Below are 27,552 nucleotides of genomic sequence, written 5' to 3'. Positions count from 1 at the left end.
TAGAGATCAGCCCCTCATAGGACAGCGAGATTTAGTCCGCAAATTAAAAACATCACTCTATAATAAACAGTCGGTCGGTTACCGTGGGGGGTGCGTAAACCCGGGATGGCCTGTGTAGTGCGAGTATGCCATGGACCGGGACACATAGTGAGGCGCATACGGAGGAGGATTCCCCACGTATGGCTGGTATAATAGTACAGGCGACCGCTGAACTTGCGGCGACGGGTGGGAGTGGTGTCTGACCATGGGGAATGCGGTTTGAGGTGGAGACCGAGGCATCATGGCAGCACTCAAGGGAGGAGGGGCCATCGGAGAGTGCATAACAGGTGGTAGCGTACCTGACGTCGGGGATTGCATGATGTCTCCATGCTCGATGTGGGCTTCCTGGGGCTTTGGCTGTGACATGTATCTGTACCGTCGGGCCCCGTACGGGACTTGTTCGTATCCGGCGCACACTCTTTTCGATTTCTCGCAATTGAAACAGAACGGCTTGCGTTCGTCACACTTAATCCGTCGCCTGCGGCACGTGAGACAGCCGGTCCTTGTCCGCTTGCGTACTACGCGTTTGCGTTTGTCTCTGCTCTCGGTCGAACGGTCAGGTGACTGTTCCCGTTTATCTAAGCTTGAATCGTACCCCAGATGGCTCGTATCAGGCGAATAGCTGGCGAACGACTGGTGCCGTTGCTGGGGTGCGGCGTAATAGGTGTTCAGTGCGTCGTATTGCGGAGGGTATGCTTCTTGGCGTGGTAAAGAAGCCGCATGGGGGTGTGGTTGAGGGGCCACTGGTGCGCTCAATATGGACGATAGGGGCGGCAAGTGGACTTCCAGTTTGGCTTGCAAGTCGGGAAGGGAAGGCTGGCGTGAACTACGGCGGCTGAAAGGATCCTGGTAAACAGTCTGTTCGACTGGATAGCGGGTTGAGGATGTTTGCGACCCTGGTGGTAGTGGGAACGGCAACGAATCTTGACTGTTTCTGGAGGGACTGGTGATGGACGCGGTGAGGTTTGAAATTGAGGGTAGTTTAACGGATGATGTACCTGAGGAATCAGGGGTCTGCCCTATACTCGAATTCTCGCGATTGAGCACGGAAGCCATGATTGACGGAAAGGGGCCAGAAACAATAACTGAATTGAGAGGTGAATCTATCGTGGGCTCAATAAGACCGTAATAAGGGCATTAGCTGGTATAATCTATTGCTTGGTGTTATAAAGAGCAGAAGAGTATTAAAGTCTACCCAAATCTCATTTCACTTCCGGATTCTGACATAGACGCAAAGAGAAAAAAAGAACTACTGCAAAGCCCAAAATAATACAAGTACATCGGGAAACCCAGCCGCCTGGACGTGCAGAAGTCAATATGCAGTTTGCAGATTCCGCATATCGGGCCTACTGTATTTGAAATATATCTGCACCTATTGCAGATCCTATTGCGCAAAGATGCAGGTGTATCAATCGTCAATTGTTTTACCGGTCGAGTATTTCGAATTCGCGACAAATATCGCAAAGAAACGTACTTCTTAGCACCGCAACTTGGCACATATCCGGCGGAATTTCCCACCTGGCAATTTTGCACAGGTGCAATGGCAATCGCCTTTGAACGGAGACGCGCAACGTTCACTGTGTCGGTCTCTGTGGGAATTTTATGCGACATAGCCACCTAATCGTTTTAAGTTTGTATTTGCACCATCCACACGCCTTAACGAGCTGTTGATGCCGTATGCGAAGGCTGTGTATGTGAATTCTCCGACTTCCCATGCAGATACGGCGTGCAGTAGCAGGCATCGTCTCTTGTTGGAATTGTTCGCATGGCCCGAAAACACTCCGTCCTTTATTAAATTGCATACCTTAGTGTCTTACGTAAAACGGAGGATCATCGCCCTCTGGCTACAAAGTTGTGACATGGCTGCATCTGAGATTATACCGTTTGAAGAACGATCTGCGCCTATTCACATTTGATGGCTTTTTTATTGTCCGGCCTCATCATGCATATTATTTTTAGGACACGCATGGACACTTGCGATTGTTGGCTAACATTCAGGTCCCTATTCGCAAATCTGTTACCGAGAATTTTCCGCGGCTTCTGTCATCTACAAGTCCCAAGTGTAAAATTGTTGGGGTTTACTCTCACACTGCATTTTGGAAGCTATTTCTATCAATGCGATTCCTCTCGAAGTTACACAGTTTGATGTCAAATGTAGAGATGTCCGCCGTAGCCGAAAATACTATTCTGGGCGTTAAGTGCATCCGCGTCGGTAAAGTACGATGGGCGCACATACTGACCTGTTTCAGTGAAAACAAAATTAAAGCTTCCCGTTAGAAGCTCAATACTCCTTTAGTGTTAGAAATCGTTGAGACATCACGAGAAAAAGGAATTCCGGTTTTTGTGAAGCTGCTTACCTCGTATCATTTTAAAGTTTAACCGGATTCAAAGCCAAGTCACCAACAATTCAGTACAGCGCATGTTATGCCTTGTTCGCTGGCCTAGAAAATAATAGAATTTTAGCTTGTACAATAGAAATGAGTGTTCTATTTTTTTCTGCATTTTCGATAAGAGCGTTCAACCTTTCCAGCTAGCACCTAAAACGTAAAAAAAGTGCTCTCGGCGAGAATCGAACACGCGATCTTCAGATTATGAGACTGACGCCTTAACCGACTGGGCCACGAGAGCTAATTCGCAATAAGTCTTGGGGTTCGTTGATATAAGCCTCTGACGTAGTGGCATACGTAAATTAAAAATGCTATCTTCCGTGGCCGTGCAGTTTACTACTGGTAAAGATAAAGTTAAAAGTAGATATTACGCATTAAACACCTACTTATTTTTTCTCTTTTATGACCTCTCTTTCGACAAGTAGGGCATCCTGAGTTGGTTGAACTGTGTCTGGGTTTTCTGGAGGATCCTGAGCGCCAGCGTTCCATTCTTCTAATTCAAGTTTATGCTCTCTCTCGATAGCATATTTCACAGCCTCCAAAACGTTATCACAGATGTACTTTGGCTTGTACTTAGGGACCGTTCCCTCCTTGTAGACACCTGTCTTGACCAAGATCGAGTGCCACGACTCGTCGTGAGAGTTTGCAAAACGAATATCAGACTCGGGAGTGTCGCCAACGAAGTACACAGTAGAAGCTGGGGGCAAATCCAAAGTCAGTTGCGATAGCTTCTGAATAGTCAATCCTTCATCTTCTTCGTCAGAATCCTCAGACTCCGTCTCGTTGAAAACTCCCCTCTTGGCTTCAGCTTTCTGCTTTTCTTCCTTCTCCTTCTCGTCCTTCTTCTTTTCGTCTGCTTTTTGAGCGGGCGTCTTGAAACTGAGAGCTTCTTCTTCCTCCTCCTCCTCGCCGTCCTCTCCAGAATACTCCGAAGCAACGGCAGAGGTGATCTCTTCAACATGCTCTTCTAACACGTCTTGTCGCCAGTTCTTCAAAACCTTTTCAGCATATTTGAAAGTGCCACGTTGAGGTTTGCCGAATCTGGTGACCTTGAGTTCCTTTCCTGTATGTTCTCTATAAAGAGCGGCAATGGAAACTTGCAATGCACCCATACCATACCGGGAAAGCTTATAATTGGTTGCCCAAATGAAATCTGAGTGGGCAAAGTAAATTGGAGGTCCTTCTTCGAATGTCTCGCTGACTGTTCCCATCACTCCGTTCTTGGACATCAGAAGCTCCAGGATGATCTGCTGGTCGGCAGCCCAATTTCTAGAATCTGCAAAGACCAAGATCGCATCAATTTTGGTTTTCGAAAAATCGACATCTTTCTTGCACACTTTCTTGTCTTCTTCGGTCAATGTGTAGTAGGGTGTCACGCTTGGATTCCAGTACATCACATCCAATGGGATGTACACGTTCTTGAAACCATAACCCTCTGCAACTTTGCGGCACTTGTCGCCAACACCGCCAACCACAAGCACGTTGTTGTAGAGGGCAACAAGGTCCTTCATTGGTGTGTGACCTTGAATGATCTGGTCCTCGGTGATCTCAACTCCCAATCTCTCGCTCAATTCCTTAGCACGCTCACTCTCTGGTCTACCTCCGCCATTGGTGACAAAAATGTAAGGAACTTTGATATTGTACTTGTTCTCACCGTTCAACATCTTTATGGCCTCTCTTGCATATGGGATGGTCTCAGGGCCCTTCACAATGACACCGTCAATATCAAATGCAAACGCATACGATGCAACACGGTAATGGTCCACAATGTGAGTCTTGTACCGGACAGGGTGCCCGTCAGAGCCCAAAGACGACATCGATAGACGAGAATGCGATTTGCCCAAACTGGCCTTCGAACCGGTTTTCTTGAGACTCACATTGCTGTTACCATTGCTCAGTTTTGACAGAGCGGCAAGAGACGGCGACCTCATCGATCCCGCCCATTGATCTGACAAAGACAGCGAGGAGACCCTTTTTTTACGGGCCGCAGGAGTCATGCTATCAATTCCGTCGTTATTCAGATACGACTGGAAAGAAGGACTGGCCTCGTTGGCAGTCTTGGCTGTTTCTGCATTCGTAGGGGCGTTCTGTATATTCAAATTTTGCGATTCCATTATATCAATGTCATACAACTGGTAAACGGAGACTTTATATACTTGGAGACCTTATATATTGGCAGTAACATGACAGAGGGTCAATGACGTAACCCAGTATTTGGTTTTGTGTTGGGCACGACTTTCTGGTGGGTGTTTTCTTCTCTGCCATAATTTCCGGCACATTCTAAGGGCAAAATAGGGGTGAGTGGCGTAAGCAGGTGCTGGAACGTGCAAAATAGGAAGTTGATGATAGCAAGGTCCGGAACATTCTGGATGTAAATAGGTAATCACAGTAAATCTGCTTCATCGCTGTTGCACTCTGCTGATGGAACTATCAAGCACAGATCGTTTGTGCATCTTGTACTAAGCTCGCGACTCGCTTAAGAAAATTAATCCGATTGTTATGCTGCAAATAATAATTTGAAGGTTCTGATTGTCGTTCTTATCAAAAATATACCGAAGTGATAGCGAGCCAGTGTGTTTGGCACTGATTAGCCCTGATTCAGGTGGAAATAGCTTGGACAGGAAGTCGTCGGCGTTGATCCTCTGTGATGTCTTCTTTTGGATTGGTGTTAGGTTGTGGTCTCTCGAGTGGCGGTGCCGGTGCGTCACTTCGGTTTTCAGAGCTCGCTTCCGAAAATTATTTTTCTACCACGATGGAGCAGCTCTTTCCTCTCGGAAAAGCAGACCCGAAAGGAAAAAGCACCGTGCTTTGCAATTCTTCAACCACAACCTTGCCGCAACCAGCTCGGTTGCCCGATCAAATTGTGTAAGTTGAACCATGCTGCTAGATGCCGGCGCATTCGTTACGTTGGTTGCAAGTCTCCTGCTATTCTGACGTCATCATGACAAAGTGTGCTCGCAACGAAATTTTTGAAAGTGCACCAAAAGAGAAGATTGGGAACTACCTGCCGGAAGTGTTGCATAACTGTATGAATTACAGGCTTCTTGCAGAGATTCAAAGCCTCGCAATATTCTCAATACGAGACCTGCAAGTTGAGCAACCTTATTGTAGTGGCTTAGTACGGTATTATGCTGAGCGGTTTTTCTGACCCAATCTCAGTCCAACTAAATAAGGAGCATATTATATTTTTATACAGGCCTAGAGCCCTGTTTAATCCCTCACTCGTGTTTAGCTACTTGCTGGTGTTCCGCACGACACGAAGACTAAAAGCCTTCTGCCGTTCCTTCTGCGTGTAGCAACGCTGTTGCTGGCGAGCAGAACACGAAATGAGTTAGATTTGATGAAGAAAAAGAATAATCATATTCTACACTTGCGTCGCAATTGACGCAATACTCTTCAGATTCGACACCCAGTGCCCAAAAGAATCAAGTTGCGTAGTAACCCTGAGAGGGCTATTTTTGCACGTCAATAGGACTTTTAATTAGCTCATAGCTGCCGACTTCATCCGCTGCGAAAACATGATTGCTATTTCAGATCCACGAGCCCTAAAATATTGACTTTTAAAGTTTGACGTAACTTTAAAAATGCCCGGTTTTTATTTTTTTTTCTTTTTCAATAACCTGGCTAGCTATTCGCTTCGCTGCCTTCTTAATACTAGACTGCACAGATATTGTTGACGAAAGACATAAAATTTGTCTTGCATGCTACTGTACCAAAGACAACTCCTCGACTAGCTCATCTATTATCTAATCTACTCATCCGTGCATCATAAATAAGGACCAGAAACATTGACAATCTGGTCTGCCTCCACAGTGTTCTCACCATGGAAATAGGTTTTGAAAGACTCCATCTTGCCGTTTACACTTTCGCTCACTGTATTGATCATTCCCGTGGGTCCATCGTATATGACAGAATCTGCGTCGTTGATCCAGTCCCGTGACTCTAGCAGATCGGTGGTACTGTCGTCCTGCAACATTTTGGTTCGCTCACTCGAAATAATCCCGGAAACATTTTTCGTGTTCAAAGTAGGCTTCGAGTATTCCTTGGCTGCCCGATCGTGCTGTTTACTCAGTATGTTATCTAGCTTTTCGTCCTCACCCTCTCTATCGTCGTCCACTTGAAGATTAGGGTCCCATTTGTACTTGTAATGATCCTCGCCAGCGACGCAAGGCGAGGAAAAATGGTTTTCCACCAGATGGTCTATAACCTGCCAACCGTATGCGTTCGCAAAACGTCTTCGGACCACAATATTGTTATGAGCATCTGGTTCCAAATTGACCAGCACTTTACGCCAAGTCATGCCGTTGTGCCATCTTCTGGCGATCTTCTCTTCCATCACTCGCTGACGCTTCAAAGGATCGAGAGTCTGCAACAACCTTGTAGTCCGCAGTGGTGTACGGGGAATCACGTCTGGTGTGTACACCTTGTCATGTAATATAACGTTTGGACGCGAGTTCGGGTCTGTGAGGTACTTGAGCGGGGGCAGAGGCGGAAGTAACACTTTCTTGATGCTCTCAATCACTGAGGATTTGGGGAACGGATAAAACTGCTCCAAATCATCGTGGACCGAATCGTTTGGCACCGAAGAATCGCTAGTTTGGTACCGCTGGTACCGTTTGGCTCTGTGTTGATGTTGCGAACTGGGTGCACAAAGCGAAATCAGCGTCTGAATCGGCGACAGCAGCTTGGATTTCACAGAACTCACCATATCCGAATCCTGCTGCTCAACATTTTCCGGGATTTCTCCAACTTCTGAGTTGCCTGCGGTATAGTGTTTCGTTGACCCTGACTGCGTCTCGTACACCTTAGATAGCGCCTTCCAGTCCAGATACAGCAAAGCGGAGGTTCGCAGCGGTACAATTCCATCATGTATTGCGTTTGCGTAAAGTGTACGACGCCTGAAGCGACGCAGAATTCTCCGTGTAGATTCGGAAGGAAGTAGCATTAAAAGAGGGTTTAGGCCTTGCAAGCCTAGGTCCTGGCCTGTTTTCCCCACGATCCCAAAACTCAACGCCATTTTCACATATGCTGGATTCTCGTTGGAGATGCCAAGCAGCGGCGACGCGAGCGCAATGAAATTCTCGGGCTGTATCTTCTGGAAAAACTCCGGATAATTGTGGTCGATATAAGCTATCGCAAATGTCTGGACAAGGCCTCCCAACGAGTGTCCAATAAATGAAATCTTGGTGATGTCGGCCGTTGGCGCAACCTCATGCACTAAGTACTCGGCCAGCCGTCTTCCGAGATACTTGACACCTCGTTCTGTCTTGCACACGTTGCGGGTGTAGCCTCTGATTATGACGTTTTCTCCGGTTTTCTCGGCCTCTTTCTCAATCTGCTCCTTTAGGTAGAACATGTCTGCTGAGACGTTCGAGTGAAGCCCATGTGTGAGAACCACCAGGTGCACATTTTGTTGCGATGTGTTTTTATTCCACAGCTGCTCGGTAGTGATCTGCTCTACCTCGAGCTGCGGCGAAAACTTGCCAAACGTGTCTCCGAAGTTGTGTCTGTGTAGCCGGTCACGGTCCAGGCCGATCATGAGCTCAAAATGGACCTCTGAGCTCGCGCTGAAAATCATCTGGCTGATCACATCTATAATCCACACGTATTCGTCCTTTATGGTATGCAGCGACAATTCGGCGGTCATGCTCTGTCCGGCAGACAAGTTAGGGTCATAAACTGGCTGGTCTGCCGTGATGAAACACTGGCGATGGTGGGAATATTCTTGCGGTCTAATGTCGCAATACAAAATATAGGGACCTGTCAGGTAGGCGGCACGCAAGGGAAGCATCTCGACATTCTTGATTTTGGCGAAGAGCGCGGGCGGCCGCTCCTTGCCTTCCGGACAGTACTTGACAATGAAGCGATTGACCTCCCCGATTCGCACAGATCGGTGACTGCGGAACAGAAGAGAATCCAGCATAATGGTAAGAAAATTGCACGGCCACACGAAATGCGCAGAAACGTCAAAGCGATTAGAGCGCACCGCCACACACCGCTACCGGCCCGATGCATACAAAAATTTTTTCAAAATGACTAACCCGGGGCAAGGAATTATACATTTGAGCATCTTTTGCAAAGCTTCTCTCAGACATGTTAAGAACGTCCTGTAAAACCACACCCGCGATCCGCATGATTGCGCACAGAGGCGCCTATGCAGCCCGTGCAGTGCGATCCAAGTCGTCGTCTGCGTCCGTGTTTGTGGAATCACGGCCTACCCCTGCTCCTGCTTTCAATACCTCTGATCGAAAGGCGCCTTCGCCGCTCTCGGCCGCTCCTCAGATGGACGACTCTTTCATTGGCCTCACAGGCGGTCAGATCTTCCACGAGATGATGCAACGGCACAATGTTGACACTGTTTTCGGATATCCAGGAGGTGCCATTTTGCCAGTGTACGATGCCATCTACAACTCTGATAAGTTCAACTTCGTTCTTCCGCGCCACGAACAAGGCGCAGGACACATGGCCGAGGGCTACGCCAGAGCCGTGGGGAAGCCGGGTGTTGTCTTGGTCACCTCTGGCCCTGGCGCCACTAATGTCATCACCCCTATGGCAGATGCTCTGGCAGACGGCGTGCCGATGGTGGTGTTCACCGGCCAGGTGCCTACGTCCGCTATCGGCACGGACGCTTTCCAGGAGGCCGATGTTGTCGGCATCTCGAGATCCTGCACCAAATGGAACGTTATGGTGAAGAACGTTGCGGAGCTGCCAAGACGTATTAATGAGGCGTTCGAGATCGCCACCAGCGGACGTCCTGGACCTGTGCTCGTGGACCTGCCGAAAGACGTGACGGCAGCCATTTTGAAGGAAGCCATCCCCGTCAGCTCGACACTTCCTTCCAACACACTGAACAAGATCACACATGCTGCGGCGACCGAGTTCACCAACCAATGTATTCAGCGCGCTGCCGCTCTGGTCAACAAGGCCAAAAAGCCCATTCTCTATGTCGGTGCAGGCATCCTCAACTCGGAGGACGGCCCAAAGAGACTCAGGGAGCTTGCCGACAAGGCTCAGATCCCGGTGACCACGACGATCCAGGCCCTGGGAGCGTTTGACCAGGAAGACGAAAAGTCTCTCGACATGCTCGGAATGCACGGGTCCGCCGTCGCAAACAGCGCCATCCAGAACGCCGACCTGATCATCGCTCTCGGAGCAAGATTCGACGACAGAGTCACTGGAAACGTGGCCAAATTCGCACCAGAAGCCAGACTGGCTGCCCAGGAAAACCGCGGAGGTATCATCCACTTCGAAATCTCCCCAAAGAACATCAACAAGGTCGTCGAGGCCACGGAGGCCGTCGAGGGCGATGTCACGGAGAACCTCAAGCTATTTAATCAACTAGTGCACCCAGTGGCTTCCCGTCCGGAGTGGTTCGACCAGATAAGGGCCTGGAAGGAGAAGTACCCGTACGCCTACCAGACGGAGACCCCAGGCTCCCGAATCAAGCCGCAGACTCTCATGAGAGAGATCTCGAAACAGGCCCATGCCACCGGCCGTGACATCGTCGTCACCACCGGCGTCGGACAGCACCAGATGTGGGCCGCCCAGCATTTCACGTGGAGAAAGCCTCGTTCCTTTATCACCTCGGGTGGTCTGGGAACTATGGGATTCGGATTGCCGGCTGCTATTGGTGCCCAGATCGCTAAGCCAGACGCCTTGGTTATCGACATCGACGGTGACGCCTCGTTCAACATGACGCTTACAGAGCTTTCGTCGGCCGTGCAGGCCAACGCCCCGGTCAAGATTGTTGTGCTCAATAACGAGGAGCAAGGAATGGTGACGCAATGGCAATCGTTGTTCTACGACTACAGGTACGCACACACCCACCAGACCAATCCAGACTTTGTGAAACTGGGCGAGGCTATGGGCGTGAAGTCCTTCAGAGTTGAGGACCAATCCGAGATGGTTGACGGCGTGAAGAAGATGATTGAATATAACGACGGTCCGATCCTCATGGAGGTCGTCGTCGAGAAGAAGGTGCCTGTTCTTCCAATGGTGCCTGGAGGTTGCGCTTTGGACGAGTTCATTGTGTTTGACCCAGAAGTCGAGGCACAGAGAGATGAGCTCAGAAAGCAGAGAACCGGTGGAAAACATTGAGTATTTATAAGAGCATGTTACAAGCACTATACCGTAGCTGATCTCAGTTCTTCTTGAAGAGTTTGCCAAAACTCTTGAGGTTCTCGCCAATGTCTATCTTGTTGTCGTTTATGCTGAATGTCTTGGCAATGTTTTTCTCAAAGTGATCGCGAGTGTTGAGAAGCGACTGTTTGTCGATTCTGAAATTCGAGTTTGGGTTGTTGAGAAACCCAGTTAGGGCCATGTTTGGGGATGAGGCCATTCCCTCAGGAATATCCTCGAGCTTCAGTCCCTCGAGGAAGATGTTGCTATCGGGCAGCGTTTCTTCCGTTGTTTCATACTGTCGAAGCTGGCTCCTAAACTGGTCGTGGTATCTGTGCTTGTCCTTCTCATACGTTGCGTCGTTGGTCAACAGGCCTTTCAACTTGAGTATCTTAACAAAGTTCTTGAAATTCGAGTCAGCCACAATTGTGAAATAGCTGGACATGAAGTCGCTCATAGGAGATGTTGAAACCATTAGAATCTTTAGAATGGTATTGATGTCGGACACTTTGGTGTTGATGTTCTTTGAAAAGCTGCTTGAGGACGTGATCTTGACCGGTTCAGGAGATAAGCTAGGCAGGTCGAGCAGAAAAGATTTCAGTGAGTGGAGATCAAACACAAACTGCTCAGCCATGATCTCTGTGATTGGCCGTAGTTTCACAATATTCAGCCATAGCTCGCTCAGAACAAGTTCCACTAATTTATCCAGGTAGTTGCGGATGTACAAGACTCTGTTGAAGTTGGGGAATATTAAGGAACAGTTCTCTTTGATCACTCGCTTTACGGAACCCATGAAACGCGATTCCCCAGAGACCTCTGAGATGGTCTTCCAATTATAGTTCAGCATTTCACGCCACGAATGGTGAAGATCGTTTTCCATTTTCACGAACAGTAGATTGATACAGTTATTGATCAAATTGAGGTAACTGTTTCTTGCTTTCTCGAAATCCATTCTCTGAGCAAGCGTTGGCGGATTTACTAGCATTGCAAGCTTCTCTTCCAACTGTGAAACGGTGATCGAACAATAGTCTGCAGTGTTCAATACCAGACATAAAATAGCCGTGCCTTCCGCCTGTTCAGTCTCTGATCCTGATGATAACCGCTTAGGGTCAGGAACCAGCGGCTCCAGAACAGTTTGTCGGTATTTTAGCAAGTACTCGGAGAACACCGCAGACAGCTTCACCAACGACTCGCCCTGAGAGAGCTTAGAAAGCTGTGCAAGAATCTGCCTGTAGAGCCTAAACAGATCAGCAGCGGATTCCAACACGTTAACATTCGCACCCCCAGTCTCCACTCCCGATTTCTTGAGCATTGATTCTGGGTTCATGAATTCGATAAATTTGTTGTTGATCACAGTTCTCTGGTGTTCTATCCATATATTGAGATAAGGCTCAAATACGTCGGAGATGGACCCCTCAAAGCTTTGTTTGAATTTCTTGCTAATGAAAGATTCGAATTCAAGCGTTTCTCCTAGCGCGTTCAGCAGCAAATTCACATCGACCTTGCTGCCAGTGAGACGAGTTTCTTTTGCCGTCGACTCACTCAAATCTTTGCGCGTGATTTTACAGAAGTGACTCGTTAGTTCCTGAGACATCTTCCAGTTTTCTGGGAAAGCGTTCGCATGGTTTTTCTCGAAATTGGCGAGAATCTGTCTGAAAAACATGTATCTTCTTTTGAGATTGTCCAATGAGCCTGCTTCCTCCGTAGCTTTGAAGATACTAGTAAGCTCCTTGAGTGTTGTGACAGTATACCAAGTGGTCAGTTTATCGCGATATGGACGGCCCAAAAGCTCTAGTAGCTCACAGGCACTCACCAACTCGGGATTGTGTAGCTCCTCCATTATTTCGCGCTCAAAATCAGCAAAGATCTCGTCTATAATTCTGTTTTTCAAAGAGCTGATCTTCTTGTTAAGCGTGTTGATTTCGTCAATGCTCTTATATGACTGGAAGTGGTTCATCAGCTCCACTACCACACTGAAAAGCTGTTTGATTTGTAGATAGTCTTTCACGGGGTTTGTGGTATCGCTCAAGAAAGATTCCAGGTTTTCGTATGCGGTCACTAGCATCTGTAGTCGTTTCATTATGGTCATGGTGAGTGTCAGGTTCTTCTTTGCGTTATCCAATGACTTGATACTTGCGGTCATTCTATTGATAGTGCTTCCGGTGGCTTCTGCGGATATTTTTGTATCCTTGACGTCTGCAATCAATTTTTCCAATTCATCGTCCACCGCGCCCAGAGCATCCTTCCCGTCAGTGGCATTCAGGAGAGCCTCATTATACTGCGACTGACGCGTCTGGATGTCTGAATCAATTTGCAGTTTATACGCATTGACGTATGCTAGCAAGGTGTCCAGCTGAGCCAGGCTTGCCGGTGTTGGAAACAGCTCATAAATATCCACCAATGGATCGTAATTATCGGCCATGATCGAGTTATCCTCGCTCGCTCGCGTCGATCCGGCCTCAATTAGTCGATCTTTAAATGACTTGCCGGACATAATAATGAACTTTTTCCTCCAGAGTTTTTCTTGTTTTTCTTCCATTTTTTCATCATGTCGTTAAGAATGCCTAGCCAGCCTAACGCTGGCCTCTTCAAACAGGGATACCAGACACATGCTAGCACGGACGGGGCTATTAACAGAAACATTCAGGCCTGCAGAGAGCTCAGCAATATGATCTCCACGTCGATTGGACCTTGTGGCAAGAACAAAATCATCGTGAACAAGCTCGAAAAGGTTTCGATCACGAACGACGCTGCCACCATGATCAGAGAGCTTGAAGTGGTGCACCCTGCAGTGAAAGTGATGATCATGTCTTCCGAACAACAGGAGGAGGAGATGGGTGACAACACGAACTACGTGTTGGTGTTGGCGGGCGAGCTATTACATCTGGCAGAGAAACTCGTGGTGTTGGGCTTGACGCCAACGGAAATCATCCAAGGATACAATCTTGCTAACAAGTTTGCCCTGAAAGAGCTGGAAAACTTGGTGATTGATCAAATCTCGGACTTGAACTCAAAGGAGGAGCTACTGAAGATTATCCAACCCGTGATCGCGTCAAAGCAGTACGGCAACGAAAAGAAGATCAGCAATCTCGTTGCAGATGCAATCATTAGTGTGATCCCAAAAAACAACCCAAGACTTTTCAATGTGGACTCGATTAGAGTGGTGAAAATTATGGGTTCTTCCTTGAACAGTTCTTTTGTCCTGAAAGGTATGGTTTTCCCTAGGGAACCGGAGTCTCAGGTCAAGAAGATTAGCACGCCGTCCAAGGTTGCTATTTTTACGTGCCCAATAGACATATCGACAACAGAGACCAAGGGAACTGTGCTGCTGCACAATGCCGACGAGATGCTTGGTTTCAGCAAAGGTGAAGAAGACCAGCTGGATCAGCTAGTTAAAGAGATCTACAACTCGGGAGTACGCGTGGTTGTCGCGGGTGCTGGAGTGGGAGAGCTTGCACTACACTATTTGGACAGGTACGGAATTCTAGTGCTTAAAGTGCCGTCCAAGTTTGATCTGAGAAGAATTGCCAGAGTCTGCGGAGGAAGTCCTTTGGCAAGATTAGGTGCTCCAATGCCAGAGGAGATGGGAACCGTGGATGTGGTGGAAACCAAAGAGATTGGTGGTGACAGAGTCACCATCTTCCGCCAGGATAAAGAATCGTCTCTGACTGCGTCGATCGTCGTTAGAGGTGCTACGAAAAACAACTTGGAAGATATCGAAAGGGCCATTGACGATGGTGTTGCTGTTGTCAAGGCAGTCTTGAAGGATCCTAGACTACTTCCAGGCGCAGGGTCTGTCGAGGCAGAGCTGGTGAAACGAGTTACTACTTACGGAGAGAAGACTCCAGGATTGATGCAGCTTGGTATCAAGAAATTCGCCGAGGCCTTTGAGTTTCTGCCACGCATTTTGTGCGAAACGTCTGGCCTCGATGCTTCTGAAGTTCTGCCTAGACTATACGCTTCCCACGATGAAAATGATGCTGACTCATTGAAGTATGGAATTGATATTGAAGCAGAGTCTTCTGGAGAGTCTCTTTTGGACGTTAAAGAGCACAAAATATACGATTCTCTCATCTGCAAGAGAAACGCTATAAACTTTGCTACTGAGGCTGTGTGTACCGTTTTGAGTGTGGACCAGATCATTGTTGCTAAGCGGGCCGGAGGTCCTGCCATGCCTCAGCAACCAAAACCAGGAAATTGGGACCAGGCTGATTAGTGCTACTGAATGTATGTATACATAAGTCTCCCAAAAAAAAAAAAAAAAAAAAATAGATATGATATGAAGGTAGGTATTGAGTCAGTGAAATACTAACAACTAGGTGGAAGTTGCGCGAGAGAAACTTTTATCAAACTTCGAAGTGTACAATCATCTTGTAGATATACAGAGGGAGAACAACTGGAACTTTACGCTCGGCGAGGATACTAATAAGAAACAAAGGAGAAAGAGAGGAAACCATTTAGTAGACCTAGAGATAATTACAAGAGAGCTTTCAGGATTTTTAGTCCGAACAGGTCAGTCAAACGAATACACGAGAGAGAATGTGGTGGAATTCATGACCGGTCTGAACCAGTACAGTTTGATGAAAATAGAAAAACTTGAGATCTTGAACAGACTGCCAAGAACGATCGTCTCCTTGTTTTCTGTGATCGAAGAGTGTGACCAGAGATTCAGCGACGAGCAATGCAATAACATGCTGGAACTCGTGCAGAGATGTTTCCCTGTTGCACAGGAAGCGGTGGAAGATGATGCCATGGACATGGAACAAGAAGAAGATGAGGAGGAAGAAGAGGAAATGGTCGCGGAACAATTTGAAATGGTAGAGCTTGAGCATGAGACATTTGAAAAGATAGATGAAGCAGAGGAGCAAGAAGAATGAAGTATTTTGTATCAAATTAAAATCGATAATTTTCAAAAGCTCTATATGCGCCTAAAACAAATCTAGAAGATCAGCATTGGAAGTTTTTTGATGTTGATTAGGTTGCTGGGATTGTTGATGAGATTCCGGCTCTTGGAGCAGATCCTGAAACACCGAGGAGCCAGACGGTTGTGGTAATGGTGTCTGCGTAGACAAATCAGTGAATAAGTCATTCAATTCATCCAAGATATTTCCAGTGACGGGACTATTCGTACCAGATTGTCCATTTGAGTTTTGAGCAGCGTCAGAATCGTCATCAAAGTCCAACAGATTTTCGGCCTTGACAGTGTTTTTGACAATCTCAGATTTGGCCATTTGCTGCAATTCTTCGAATTTCTTAGTCTGGAGTTGAGTGTTGATCAGTTCACCGTCCAATGATTTGATGAAGCTTGAAGCAGGCTTGTGATAAACTGAACCTAAGTTTGAAATCTCATTGATAAGTTCATTGAGAAGAAGTGGTGGGAAATGGTCAATTGTAGATTCGAGCACAGGAAGCTTATTCATGATAATATTCTTTTGCAGCTCCGAGTTCTCTGTGGATAAGATTCTCCAGTAAATGTAAGCCTTATCTCTAACGTCTGGGTTTTCTATCTCTTTTGTAGCCGCATTGAGTGCCTGTTGCAACAGACCCTGTGTCACTGGCGTAGGCTTTGTCAGATTAATTTTCACGATGGTGGTCAAAAGTGCTGATTGCACGGCTGGGTCTACATCTTGGAATTGCGCCATCAGAGACCTGAGACGGTCTTCTAGATGAGGAATTTCCGAGGCATATTGTCCGACAATCCACACATAGGATGCCAGTGCATCACTTGATTTCAAAGACTCCAAATCGAGATCTCCAATGATCGTGATAACGGTTGTGAGGTACTCGTTGGAGTACTTCCTCAATATGTTTTGTAGAACCACGACTAGTTGATCAATGACATACTCAGAACGTGAAATAAAGAGCTCATATAGAACATCAATAGCCTTCTTTGATATTTTTGGAATTTTGATAGCCAGTTGACCAAGAGCCATAACAGACTTGTCTACCACTTCAGTTTCGATTTCCATAGCGTACTCACGAAGTTCTGCCAGAAGCAACAGCGCATTTGACTCGTCTGCTAACCTCACCATGATGTCTATTTTTTCCAACTTGAGGTATAACGGATCGCTGTATTTGATGAAAAACACACGGAGCTCCCTCGCCAAAACCACGGGATACTTCTCCAAAATGATACGTATGTTTCTGAGAGCAACATATTGGAGTTCTGGAGGAGTCGACAGTAAGGAAACGAGGGGAGAAGAAAGACGTTTCAGTAGAGAGTTCTTTTGCTCTTCATCTACCTTATCCAATTGCTTGATAATAACTTTCACAGCACTGAGGACAACGGCTGGGTTCTCGTGCTGGAGCTGAGGTGAGACGCGGTCGACAATGTGCTGCACCTCACCCACTTCTTCTGCAGTATAGTCCGCCAGTGCCGTGAGAATTGCGATACGACCCCATTCCGTGCACTCGTTCAGCGTCATTAGCAACTTTTTGAGGATCTTCGAGTCAATCTTGAGAATGTTGGAGTTTGTTGCTTTGGAAATCTCTATTAGCGCTGAGATGGAATTAGCAACCACCATCTGGTTAGAGTCATCCAGCAGACTCATCAGCTCGTCCAGAAACCCTTGTTCCACGCACATTCTAGAATTGAGATCAAAAAGCTTCGCCACACAGATGGCCGCTGTTTTACGAACGTACGGATTGTCATCCTTGAGCGTCCTTTTCAAAGGGATTTCCATATAATCGACCATTTTGTCCACACGGATGCAGCCCATGGTCCGAATCGCAAGTGCTCTGACCAGCGGATTTGGATCCTCGGTATCTTGAACAAAGGTGTTGACGGCCAAGATACAGAGTTCTGGGTTAGTTTTTGCGTAATTCATCAAGTAGAGGTACACCAGTTTCTTCTGCTCCAGGTCATGTGTGGCGATGTTCTTAAGAATGTCCGGGAACAACGATGACACGTCTTTGCCCACAGTCATCGCTGCAATCACTCTTTGAATTGTATCCTTGCGCTCATCTGCATACTGCGAAACAAGTCCCTCTCTGAACTCAAACGTTTCACCTTTGCGCGGAACATTGAACAGTTTCCGAAGTCTTGATTCCAGCCGTGACACAGACATTATAACAAAATGGCCGCGAAAACAAATATAAATTATTTGAAATACTCTAATTTTTATGGGCATTGATCTACAGCTCGCCAGGGTAGAGAAACTACTCTCGAAGCTTGATTTTCGCCCAGGATTCAGAGCAGTTCACATTGCAGGCACAAACGGAAAGGGATCAGTAAGCTCGTACGTGTCTCATGCGCTCACTGCTCAAGGAATCCGCAACGGACGTCTGAACTCGCCCCACCTGCTATACAGATGGGATTCTGTGCAAATAAACGATAGAGCAGTGTCAGAAGGAGACTTTGCTGCGGCAGAGGGCCATGTTCGTGACACCGATCGTCGAGATAACATCAAATGCACGGAGTTCGAGCTACTCACCTGCACAGCCTTGAAGATCTTCAACGAACAAGGAGTGCGGGTGGCAGTCCTGGAAACGGGCCTTGGGGGACGGTTGGATGCGACCAACGTGCTCTCAGCATCCGCAACATTGTGCACGGCTATAACGAAAATAGGATTAGATCACGAGCAGTTGTTGGGGGGCACACTGGAGAAGATAGCGAACGAGAAGGCAGGAATTATCAAAGAGGGTGTCCCGTGCGTTGTGGACGGATCCAACGAAAGCTCTGTATTGCGCATAATTGAGGATGTCGCAAGACAGAAGGGCTCAGAATATATGTTTGTGAGTGATTCTCCGGCCCAGAAGTTTGACTGTTTGGGAGCACGTCTAGGTGATTTCCGTACCAGCCTCCGCGGCGAGTACCAGCAGATGAACCTTTCGGTTGCCCTTGGCATTTTGGATGTTCTTTCACGTACATTCCGAATTCAAAAAGAGGCCATAGAGCGAGGCATCAGGAACACGAGTTGGCCAGGTCGACTGCAGAAACTGGATCTCAAACTCAGGACAGGTACAGTCCCAGTTCTGCTTGACGGAGCGCACAATAGTCAAGCAGCAGAACAGCTTTCAAAGTACTTGGGCTCATCTCGATCAACTGGAGTCACCTTTGTTGTTGCAATGACGTCAGGCAAGGATGTCTCAGGACTGCTTCAGTGTCTCATCAAGCCGCAAGACACAGTAATCTTCACACAGTTTACGGAACCCGTGGATGGGATGCCCTGGATCGAAAGCTATTCCCCAGAGGAATTATCTTCTAGAGCGCGGCTCAGCTTCCAAGCCACCATCGAGCCTAATTTGGAAGCAGCATTATCAAGGGCCCAACGTACCCACAAGCCCATCGTGATCTGCGGCAGTCTCTATCTGGTAGCGGAGGCGCTGCGTCTGCATCTACGCAATGGAGGAGTCCAGACATGGTGAGTACACTGCATTCAATCTAAACTTTACATTAGTCCGTGACTACTTGGTAGGTTTGCCTTTTTGGACGCGTCTGACATTCTTGGCCCACTTCTTGATGTCCGAGCGATACTTGGCAGACACCCTCAAGCTATTTGACTCGGGGAAGTCGGCTAAAAACTTGTGTTTGAGCAGCTCGTGTGGATCGGGTCTGTCCTTTTCCTTTTTCAAACACAGTTCAACAAACTCACAAAGTTCGGGAGTGTAGCCATCACTTTCTTTGAGAGAAGGCGGTCTCTCGTTGACAATGCGCTGCAACAGATCCAGAATCGAGTCCGGGGTCTTTATCTGGGGATCCCCTTTGAGGCCAGAAACCCCCGGGGCCGCTCCGCCAGGAGCACCTCCAAACGCAAATTTTCCAGAGGCCAGCTCGTATAGCATCAGACCCAGAGACCACACGTCTCCCTTGATGTTGTAGACACCCCCTTGAATACGCTCTGGCGACATGTACGTAGACGTGCCAACAAAAGTGTCGGCCATGGAATTTATCAGCTCCCTGCTCACGCCAAAATCACACAGCTTTATGTTTCCCTTTGAGTCCAGTAGCACGTTCGATGGTTTTACATCACGATGTATAATCCTGTGGTTGTCGTAAAGGTAGACCAGGCCGCTCAGGACAGAGTAGGCAATGTGTTTGAGCATGAAGTCCGGGAATGGCCCCGTCAGCTTGAAAATTTTGTCTAGCGAGCCGCAGTCAACATACTCCATACAAATCACCACGTCCCCTTCGTGCAGGAAGGCGCCGTAGAAGCCAATGATAAAGGGCGAGTCGCACTCGTGCATAATACGGAGCTCGCGGATGATCTGCGACTGTATCACCTCTTTGGCATCGATGTGTACGGTTTTCCGCGCCATTGTTTTCTGTGTTGGTAAGTGTAGCACTTTGGAGACCGTTCCAGAGTTGCCAGAGCCCAGTTTCTTGAGCATCACCAGTTCCTCTGCCTTGATCGACAGCTGGTACTCCAGGCCAAGTTCGAGCGTTTGGATGTTGGCAATCAATTCGTCGGTGGATGCTTTTCTGTCTGGGTCCTTGAACCCGGACTGCTCAAAGGAAGAGGCCGACGAATTGAGGTTCTCCAGGCCCGAGCTGCTAGGGCGAGAGCTCAGCGATGTCTTTGGAGTGGCCAGGGTCAGCTTCATGACGTTCTTTCGCTTCAAAGACTTGCTTTCCAAAAACGGTGTAGGCGATTTGTTTTGCTTATTGAGAGAAGAAACAAAGGGCGTCAATTCTTGCTGTTGGATCACACGCGATGATTCTGGTACTGATACATGGCTGAATAGTGGAGGCGGACGCCGGCTCGAGCTCGGAACGCCGCAGGACTCGACGGTGTCAACGCTCGAAGCTGATATTTGCGCACTTGTAACAGGGCGTACGGGCAGCGTCAGCGCCGGTCGGTGAGTAGCACTGTCTGCCGACGAAGACCTGCTGGGTACACGCTCCTCCTCAAGATGGTGGGGAAGGGGAGGAAGATCTTTATAGATGTTGGAGTGCGACATGTACACAGCTTATCAGCTTGAAATTTTATTAAACTCCACGCGAATCTCAAATACTATATTATATATAATGGATATGTTATTATTTCTTACCTTTCTTACCTTTCTTCTTACGGGACTTTGGCTTGGTAGCTGAGTTGCTGGCAGCTGCTACAGGGTCAGCAGCGTCCTCCGCAGCGTCTTTCTCGGTGTCGTCTGTCTCGGACTTGGAGTCCGCAGCATCTGCTTCGGTGAGACCTTCTCCAGAGGCCTTGTCTTCCTCAATCTGGTGGTCCTGAACATCACGCTCGGTCTCAGCATTCCTTGCCTCCGGCTCAGCAACCGGTTCGGTCGCAGGTTCTGGTTGAGAGTCTTCAGGCTGCGACACGGTAGTCTCCGTGAGATTTGGTCCCTCCGTTAGTTCAGGCTTGACTTCCGTCTCTTTCACTGCTTCTCTCTTGTCGCCCTCCTGTACCAAATCGACCTCTTTCAGGTCATCAGCCAGGAGATCGGGCTGTGTCTGGGGCTTGATAACGTCTTCTGCTGGAATCACCGGGTCCTCATCCTCAACAACAAAACTGTCATTCAGAGGAGGAGCATACTGTTTAGACAAATTGGTCTGGGAAATCCGTGGAGAGGCCACTAAAGAGACATTGGATCCGCTTTTTCCAACAGGAAGTCGCGATCCACCCATATTCTTTGCCAAAGCCAACGAGCGAAATTTCAACACGTCAAAGTACGAGTATGTCTTTCCGTTTTCCGTGTACACCAGATCCTCATCGATCTCGTCGATGTAGAACTTTCCATCCTCCAGATCATCGGCGAGATTCAGCAAAAACTCCGTAAAACACGAGGCGACAACGAACTTGGTGTCGAAGTCGCGGCCAAAAAGAATGATCTGGCCCCATCTGCCTCTTGGCCCTGGAGCAAGATCCAGGGCAATATTGTTCCCCTCATTGTCTTTCACTAACGGAATCCATTGGTTGTGGTAGTACACCTCCTGCACGGCCCCCTTTGGAACAGACTTCTGAGAGTCTAGAAAATGAAAATGCTTGGCCTTTTGCTGTTGGAAGTGGCTACTGCCCTCCGACTTGTTTTGAGATTCGAGCAGAATCTGCTCACTGGTAAAATGCTCTGTGGTTCTTTGTAATTTGTCGCCGACTTTCCTCCAAATGTTGACCTCTGCGGCAATGCTTTCGAGGTCAAGCAAAGGGTATCCATAAATAAGGCCACGCTTCTTTCCGAGAGCGAGCTGGCCATCGTGAATTTGATACGACTCCCTCACGTCAAAGGGTAGAGAAATATTCAGGTCTTTTTCAAAAGCGTTCAGATCGTTGACGGTCGCCCCGTTCTCCATGTCGTCTCCCAGTTCCGGGAATTCCCTCTCCATCCACTTGTCTAATCTTTCCCACACAGAAGCGACCGATGGTAAAGGCGGTTGCCCTTCAATGTAGTCTTGCATTTGGATATCATTACCATTCAGCTGCGAACGCATTCCGGGACGGTACTGAACTGGCCTGCTGGCAGTCGAGTTTCTGGCTGATCTGCTATTTTGGGCTAGAGATGTCGACGAGGTGTTGTCCAGCATCGAGATGTATTGCGACGACTCATGTCCCGGAGCTGCCCCGAGATTAGTCGATTCCGACGCGTCATAGGAAGCGTAATGATCATCTGTGGTGATAGAGTGAAAGAACCCCTGGATTTCTTTTAAAAACCCCATTTCCAATCAAATCTATCGACCGTGTCGTTATTTTTCTATTACTTTTTGGATGCGCTAAAATAAATACAGTTCAACATCTGTGCACCGATACTGAGTTTCCTAGCGGCCAACTGCGCCAAACAAACTGGCTGGTTTGGAAGCAGTTTTACGCGGCTTTGTTGCTTTTTTGCGGGCGGTCTTCTTGGGCTCCTCAATTTCAATTAGACCGTCATCAGATACGTCCGAATCGACCACCATCGGCTCAGTAGGGTGCATGAATTGTGAGAGATCCGGCACAGGATCTTGCTTCTTCTTATGTCTGCCACGCGTGGATGGCTCCTCATCAGACTCCACAAAGAGCCCAGAGCTAACACGAGGTTGCTCTTCGTGGTCTTTCGATCTCTCACTGTACTTAGCCTTGGCGCGTAGCTCCTTCACTATGTTCCGGAAACCTTTTTTCAGTTCGTTCAAGGACTTGCCTTCAACAGTATCTGCTTCGTCAACTCGGAGCTTCAACAGAAGCTCCAGATCATTACCCAACTCGTCATCGACGAACTTCTTGATCAAGTGTTTGTCGTCTTTCACCATGGCTTCTTCAATGACTTTCGACATGTCCGTTTTTTTGAGTAGCAAAAGGTCGTCTTCGCTCAGTTGTCGCTCAACAAAATCACCAATGTTGAGAGTGCCTTCGCGTATCTCTAGCTCGTGGCCCTCGCTCTGATGTTTCTGCGCTAGCCTGCTTGCCTGTCTGTTACCGACTATCTTCTTCCGGTAGAAAATGACAATGTCGTTGATGTTTGCAACCTTGCCGACAAACCTGTTGGAAAATCTGCGAGGATTTTCCACCTCGTAGCCTCCACTGTACTCGACCCGGAGCCTGACCAGGGGAAGGGGTATTTCGATGTCCACGAGAGCTTCTAGCAAGTCCTGATTAGCTTCTTTCCATTTGCTGGTCGCGGCTTCGATAAGCTCCTCCACCTCGTCTATAAGCAAATTAATCACCTCGTCTTTATTTCCCGACGTTGCAGAGATCCCTGTCTCGCTTAAGATGATGTCTTTCATCGCAAAAGGCCGCACAGATTTGAGTCGGATCGGCTCGAGACTATAGTCTTTGCCTTTGATTTTGAGCAGATAGACGTGTTTGTCAGGAACTTCACCCTCGCTCAAGGACGTTGCTACCGACGAACCGCCCTGAAGAACGTCGAAACCCATGGCACTGTTATGCAGAGGCCTGGGAATGCACTCGTGTTCATGGCCCCAAAACACAAAGTCTAAAAAATGCGGAAGATGTGCCTCTTCAAGAACGCGCGTTCCCGGCCGGGGCACATGGTTCTGGTGCACACACATCAAACTGAACCAGTTTTCGCTATCTTCCGGCTGCAAAAACTCCACATTGCCCGATCCCAAAGTCCGTTTCAGACGCTCTTCTCGAATGCTTTGCAGGCCATATAATGCAAAATTAGTACTGCCTTTTTGGAATAGCAACGGACTAATTTTGATCTCATCGTTATTTGTGATCCGTCCAAAGTGATTTAGTAAACCGCCAACGGACAGGAGATCCAGCGGCGAGAGAAGATCGTCTCCTGTTGCGTCGTCGTGATTGCCCGAAATAGCATAGACAGGCATTCCAACATTCACGTTGGGATCATATTCACATGGGTAATTAAAGTGTCGCGTGGACATCACGACCGAAGGATCAGATACGAGCTTGTATTCACGAGGCCTATCGATCCAGCAGAATTCACGAAGCGTCCGAATCACATGGTAGTAGGATTTCTTGCTAGGCTTGTTAACGTGGAATAAATCGCCTGCCTGGATAACCATATCGACGTCCCTGGATTTTGCAATGCTCATGATTTCCGAAAACGTTTTCCACGAGTCATTGCCTCTAATAGGGTCCGTCTCAAGATACCCAACGTGGTTGTCTGTGGTTAGAAGAATCTCAAATGTGTCTGGCCCTGATTCTATATCCGGCACATGCATTAAATTATTAAAATAAATATTCCCTATTTTTCAACATACACAACGTCACGGCAGAGGATTGTGACTCGTTTGAAAACTCTTCTCCATTCCAGCGGGTCTGCTTTAATTTTCAGAAACTCAACCTTCCGTACGTCCAGATTGTCGGCCATTCGACTCACCTTGATGTTACCGACTATAGGTGCTTTGCTGGAGTCTCGGCCATTGATAGGGATAGTGATCAATCCGCTGAGAAGGTCATTCTTGCGTAGATTTTCCACGTAGAGCTCGCTGGCGTCCTCACCCGAGTGACTGCGAAGTCCAAGCTTGCTCAATGCCTCCAGAATTGTGACCAGCAGCTGATCCAAAGCAACTGTACTGAAAAACCTAGTGAGACTTTCGGCGAAGAGAGCTGGACACCTTTGCTGCTCTATTCGCAGGTTGCTCATCTTGGCGTTGATTAGTTTCTCTCTATTGACGACAGAATCGGGCCTTAGGAATTGCAAGGATGCAGGGTCTTTGGAGATCGTGGCAAATATAAGATCGTCATCACCCAGGTCTTCCTTGAGCTTGCGGCGTTTCGAGTGCTCAGTGTAGACCTCCTGCGAAGCAGAGAAGCCGCCAATCGGCCAGAAGTTTTCCTTGTAGATCTCGGCGGGCTGCGTATCGTCCATCACGTACGTTGGCGGTTGCGTTCCTGCTGACGGTCTGCTGATCTGGGTGGACATCTGGCTAATCTTGTTAAATTCCGCGTCCGAAAGGTTAATGTAAAGGTTGACCAGCAAGCTGGTGGTGAGACGCATCGGATCTTTGCACATGTCGTTTTGGTCCGCAAACTTGTTTTTCTTGGCCACCCAGGGATGTTTCCTAATTTCTTCGATGCTTAATCTATTCGAAGGCTCAAGAACCAATACTTTGCGCAGCAGCGAAAGAGCGCCTAGAGGAATCTTGTTCCACGGAGAGATCAGAACTTCTCCCTTCCTCTCCATATAGTAGCGAAAGTCTGTGTCTTCCTCGTGTGGCATCTCCCAGGCAATTTGCCCTGTGAGAAGCACAAAGAGAACTATACAGCAGGACCACACATCCGACGGCTCGGGGTCATAATTTTGAGAGACCACCTCTGGAGCAAGGTAAGGAGGCGAGCCGCATGCTGTGGTGCACATTCTCTTGGAGCCATTTCTTTTTTTAAATACGCTGGCTAGCCCAAAGTCCGTTAGTTTTAGATTTCCGTTCTTATCGATAACGAGGTTTTCCGGCTTGATGTCACGGTGTGCAACGCCTTTGGAATGAATAAAGGATACTGCGTTTATGAGCTGTCTGAAGTAAAACTGGGCGACGTCCTCGTCAACCCCCAGATCAGGCTCGATCTTGTCAAACAACTCACCGTTGCTTCCTAGTTCCATGGCAAACCAGACCCAATTGATATCTGCGCCAAAATCTATCAGCTGGATCACGTTCGGATGCCTGCATTCCCTCTGAATGAACGCCTCCCGCGCAAGCATGTCTGCGGTCACATTCTGTTGGCGAGCCATGTCGAGGTGAACAAACTTCACGGCTATGACTTTCGATATCCCATTTTTCTCGAATACAGCGGACTTAACAACGCCAAAGCCTCCGTGGCCAATGGTCTTTCCTATTTGCACATGTCTCAGCTCAGGAAGGGGCGCGAGTTGAGAAAGCCTGTAGGACATAAATTTGTGTAATTGTTTATATTTTGGTTTATACTAAAGAGTGAATATTTGGCTTCGAGCCGCATCACCACATAGGAGATAGCTCAGAGATCCAGCCTGCGCCAATCGGTCTATAGACTTTGACACTGCCTTCGACGAGCATGTCCAGATCGATGGACTCCTCAATCACTATCTTCTCGCCATTCACGTTCTGGTGCAACACCTGCAATCTAGGTAGCTCCGTGGAGCCCGTCACGTGACCAACAATCGAAGTGTGGTCTGGCGAACCATAAAACAGTGCCTTGTTTGGGTACCGGAAACAGCAGTTAGCGAACTGCAATATATCGCCTCTTTTGACTGTGTCGGAGACTGGTTCTTTGCGAACTTCAGGTCCGCCCTTTTTCCCCGTGATGGTGGACAGAAGAGCACCATGAACGAGGCCAGAAGAGACGAACGCGTGCTTGCCACAGCCCCGTTGCAAGGCGTCATGCGCAAGAGTCCAACACTCTCCGTCACCCACTTTCTTGCCCTTGTGCGCCTCTGTCCATCCTGCCACATGTTCGCCATACAGCGAAGCTCCTTCTTCGAGCTGTGCTTTAGTAGCCTGCGGCGGAGGCACAAACTTGATTTCGTGCTCGACGGAAACACCCGGATCTCCTGATTTCGGCCACGTGAACCTGAGCTTGATGGTGGAAAGGTCTTTGTTGCGGAACACGACGACTCTGAAGAACTCTTTCGAGTTGTAGCCAAACGATGTAGCGTAGTCTAGGCCTTTCAGGTCAGTAGGTAGATGGTTTTCGAAATCGTCTTTGGCGAACCACCCTGTTGACAATTCCAAATTCAGATCAGGGGCCTTCCAATTTGTTCTTAGTCCAGAGCGTGGTGGAGGAGCAGATGGCTTTGTGCGAGGTTTTGGAGGAGACGGTGGAGTCGACGTCCCCGACGAATGGGCCGGGGAACGAGATTTAGGTGGATTTGGAGGAGAGAGCAGAGGCTTGGAGCTAGAAATGCTCAATTTCTCCAGGTCGGACGAAATATTCCTGGAGAACGAGTCTGTGTTCGGCTTGAGATTGAGAGACGGTTTACCAGGCCTTGGGGGTCTCGGTTTCTCCGAGTCTGGAGACGAGTGTTTCTGGAATCTCTCGGGCCTTGGGGGCTGAAGTTTGGACTCGATTTCGTCGACCAGGGCAGATTTGGCAGAGGCTGTAGGCCGTCTAGGAAGCGGAGGAGCATCTTCCTCTTCCACCGATGACACCGATTCCGTACGCGAAGGACGCAATGGAAGTGGAGGTGCATCCTCGTCGTCTGAAGAGACAGGGCTCTGGGAAGAAACAGGAGATGTGGGTTTTTGCTCAGGACTGGAAGCGGCCGGAGATGATTTGTCAATTGCAACCGAGGCCTGTGCCTTATTGCGGAGGACATGGACAGGCGGCGGCGGAAACTTGGACACAGTAGCAGTGTACAGCTCGGTTGTCGAAGACTCAGGTTTTGGAGACTGCGGAGACGTTGATTTTTCAGACGTTTGAGACACCGTCTTGGTGAGATTACTTTTCACCGCCGATGACGCGTTCACTGGGGACTTCGAGTCCAGCAAGGCCGTTGCTGCCAGCTGCGGTTTCTTAGCCTTCACCGGAGGCGGTATCTTTGGTTTCGGCTTGAGAGCCGGTTTTTCAGAAGACATGGACAAATCAGCACAAGGCCGGAACAGCACAGATATTTCGGTAGTCTAGCTTCTGGCTGTGAAGAAAATACAAGATTGGTTGCACAGCCGTGTTTCGAAGTATAATAATCTTGGTGGACGAAC

At 48.2% G+C, this 27,552-nt stretch overlaps 14 protein-coding genes across 14 annotated transcripts; 4 read left to right on the top strand and 10 right to left on the bottom strand.

Moving 5' to 3' along the window:
* Nucleotides 1-78: 78 nt before the first annotated feature.
* KL911_002759 (uncharacterized protein) lies at nucleotides 79-1,650 on the bottom strand (the record flags this gene model as incomplete). The annotated part of the gene is made up of 2 exons (XM_043197863.1): nucleotides 79-1,063; nucleotides 1,412-1,650. 2 exons carry the CDS (start codon nucleotides 1,648-1,650, stop codon nucleotides 79-81), a joined length of 1,224 nt encoding a protein of 407 aa, XP_043054357.1.
* A 1,162-nt stretch (nucleotides 1,651-2,812) lies between these two features.
* KL911_002758 (uncharacterized protein) lies at nucleotides 2,813-4,540 on the bottom strand (the record flags this gene model as incomplete). Its single annotated transcript, XM_043197862.1, has 1 exon — nucleotides 2,813-4,540. One exon carries the CDS (start codon nucleotides 4,538-4,540, stop codon nucleotides 2,813-2,815), a length of 1,728 nt encoding a protein of 575 aa, XP_043054356.1.
* Nucleotides 4,541-6,192: 1,652 nt separating this feature from the next.
* KL911_002757 (uncharacterized protein) lies at nucleotides 6,193-8,349 on the bottom strand (the record flags this gene model as incomplete). The annotated part of the gene is made up of 1 exon (XM_043197861.1): nucleotides 6,193-8,349. One exon carries the CDS (start codon nucleotides 8,347-8,349, stop codon nucleotides 6,193-6,195), a length of 2,157 nt encoding a protein of 718 aa, XP_043054355.1.
* Nucleotides 8,350-8,558: 209 nt separating this feature from the next.
* On the top strand, nucleotides 8,559-10,523 carry KL911_002756 (uncharacterized protein; the record flags this gene model as incomplete). Its single annotated transcript, XM_043197860.1, has 1 exon — nucleotides 8,559-10,523. The coding sequence occupies one exon, from the start codon at nucleotides 8,559-8,561 to the stop codon at nucleotides 10,521-10,523; it is 1,965 nt and encodes a 654-aa protein (XP_043054354.1).
* Nucleotides 10,524-10,566: 43 nt separating this feature from the next.
* Nucleotides 10,567-13,038, bottom strand: KL911_002755 (uncharacterized protein; the record flags this gene model as incomplete). The annotated part of the gene is made up of 1 exon (XM_043197859.1): nucleotides 10,567-13,038. The coding sequence occupies one exon, from the start codon at nucleotides 13,036-13,038 to the stop codon at nucleotides 10,567-10,569; it is 2,472 nt and encodes an 823-aa protein (XP_043054353.1).
* A 54-nt stretch (nucleotides 13,039-13,092) lies between these two features.
* On the top strand, nucleotides 13,093-14,760 carry KL911_002754 (uncharacterized protein; the record flags this gene model as incomplete). Its single annotated transcript, XM_043197858.1, has 1 exon — nucleotides 13,093-14,760. The coding sequence occupies one exon, from the start codon at nucleotides 13,093-13,095 to the stop codon at nucleotides 14,758-14,760; it is 1,668 nt and encodes a 555-aa protein (XP_043054352.1).
* A 337-nt stretch (nucleotides 14,761-15,097) lies between these two features.
* KL911_002753 (uncharacterized protein) lies at nucleotides 15,098-15,421 on the top strand (the record flags this gene model as incomplete). The annotated part of the gene is made up of 1 exon (XM_043197857.1): nucleotides 15,098-15,421. The coding sequence occupies one exon, from the start codon at nucleotides 15,098-15,100 to the stop codon at nucleotides 15,419-15,421; it is 324 nt and encodes a 107-aa protein (XP_043054351.1).
* A 51-nt stretch (nucleotides 15,422-15,472) lies between these two features.
* On the bottom strand, nucleotides 15,473-17,611 carry KL911_002752 (uncharacterized protein; the record flags this gene model as incomplete). Its single annotated transcript, XM_043197856.1, has 1 exon — nucleotides 15,473-17,611. The coding sequence occupies one exon, from the start codon at nucleotides 17,609-17,611 to the stop codon at nucleotides 15,473-15,475; it is 2,139 nt and encodes a 712-aa protein (XP_043054350.1).
* A 55-nt stretch (nucleotides 17,612-17,666) lies between these two features.
* KL911_002751 (uncharacterized protein) lies at nucleotides 17,667-18,911 on the top strand (the record flags this gene model as incomplete). Its single annotated transcript, XM_043197855.1, has 1 exon — nucleotides 17,667-18,911. The coding sequence occupies one exon, from the start codon at nucleotides 17,667-17,669 to the stop codon at nucleotides 18,909-18,911; it is 1,245 nt and encodes a 414-aa protein (XP_043054349.1).
* A 39-nt stretch (nucleotides 18,912-18,950) lies between these two features.
* Nucleotides 18,951-20,444, bottom strand: KL911_002750 (uncharacterized protein; the record flags this gene model as incomplete). Its single annotated transcript, XM_043197854.1, has 1 exon — nucleotides 18,951-20,444. One exon carries the CDS (start codon nucleotides 20,442-20,444, stop codon nucleotides 18,951-18,953), a length of 1,494 nt encoding a protein of 497 aa, XP_043054348.1.
* Nucleotides 20,445-20,523: 79 nt separating this feature from the next.
* On the bottom strand, nucleotides 20,524-22,140 carry KL911_002749 (uncharacterized protein; the record flags this gene model as incomplete). Its single annotated transcript, XM_043197852.1, has 1 exon — nucleotides 20,524-22,140. The coding sequence occupies one exon, from the start codon at nucleotides 22,138-22,140 to the stop codon at nucleotides 20,524-20,526; it is 1,617 nt and encodes a 538-aa protein (XP_043054347.1).
* Nucleotides 22,141-22,239: 99 nt separating this feature from the next.
* KL911_002748 (uncharacterized protein) lies at nucleotides 22,240-24,102 on the bottom strand (the record flags this gene model as incomplete). The annotated part of the gene is made up of 1 exon (XM_043197851.1): nucleotides 22,240-24,102. The coding sequence occupies one exon, from the start codon at nucleotides 24,100-24,102 to the stop codon at nucleotides 22,240-22,242; it is 1,863 nt and encodes a 620-aa protein (XP_043054346.1).
* Nucleotides 24,103-24,125: 23 nt separating this feature from the next.
* KL911_002747 (uncharacterized protein) lies at nucleotides 24,126-25,769 on the bottom strand (the record flags this gene model as incomplete). The annotated part of the gene is made up of 1 exon (XM_043197850.1): nucleotides 24,126-25,769. The coding sequence occupies one exon, from the start codon at nucleotides 25,767-25,769 to the stop codon at nucleotides 24,126-24,128; it is 1,644 nt and encodes a 547-aa protein (XP_043054345.1).
* Nucleotides 25,770-25,833: 64 nt separating this feature from the next.
* Nucleotides 25,834-27,429, bottom strand: KL911_002746 (uncharacterized protein; the record flags this gene model as incomplete). The annotated part of the gene is made up of 1 exon (XM_043197849.1): nucleotides 25,834-27,429. The coding sequence occupies one exon, from the start codon at nucleotides 27,427-27,429 to the stop codon at nucleotides 25,834-25,836; it is 1,596 nt and encodes a 531-aa protein (XP_043054344.1).
* Between the last annotated feature and the right edge of the window lie 123 nt (nucleotides 27,430-27,552).

Source organism: Ogataea haglerorum (genome assembly GCF_019207285.1).
Source record: "Ogataea haglerorum isolate 81-453-3 chromosome Unknown 81-453-3_NODE_7_length_556738_cov_96.333754, whole genome shotgun sequence".
In the NCBI taxonomy this organism is placed as follows: Eukaryota; Fungi; Ascomycota; class Pichiomycetes; order Pichiales; family Pichiaceae; genus Ogataea; species Ogataea haglerorum.
The sequence above is the reverse complement of the archived record's forward strand: the minus strand, read 5'-3'. Positions and strand labels throughout refer to the sequence as shown.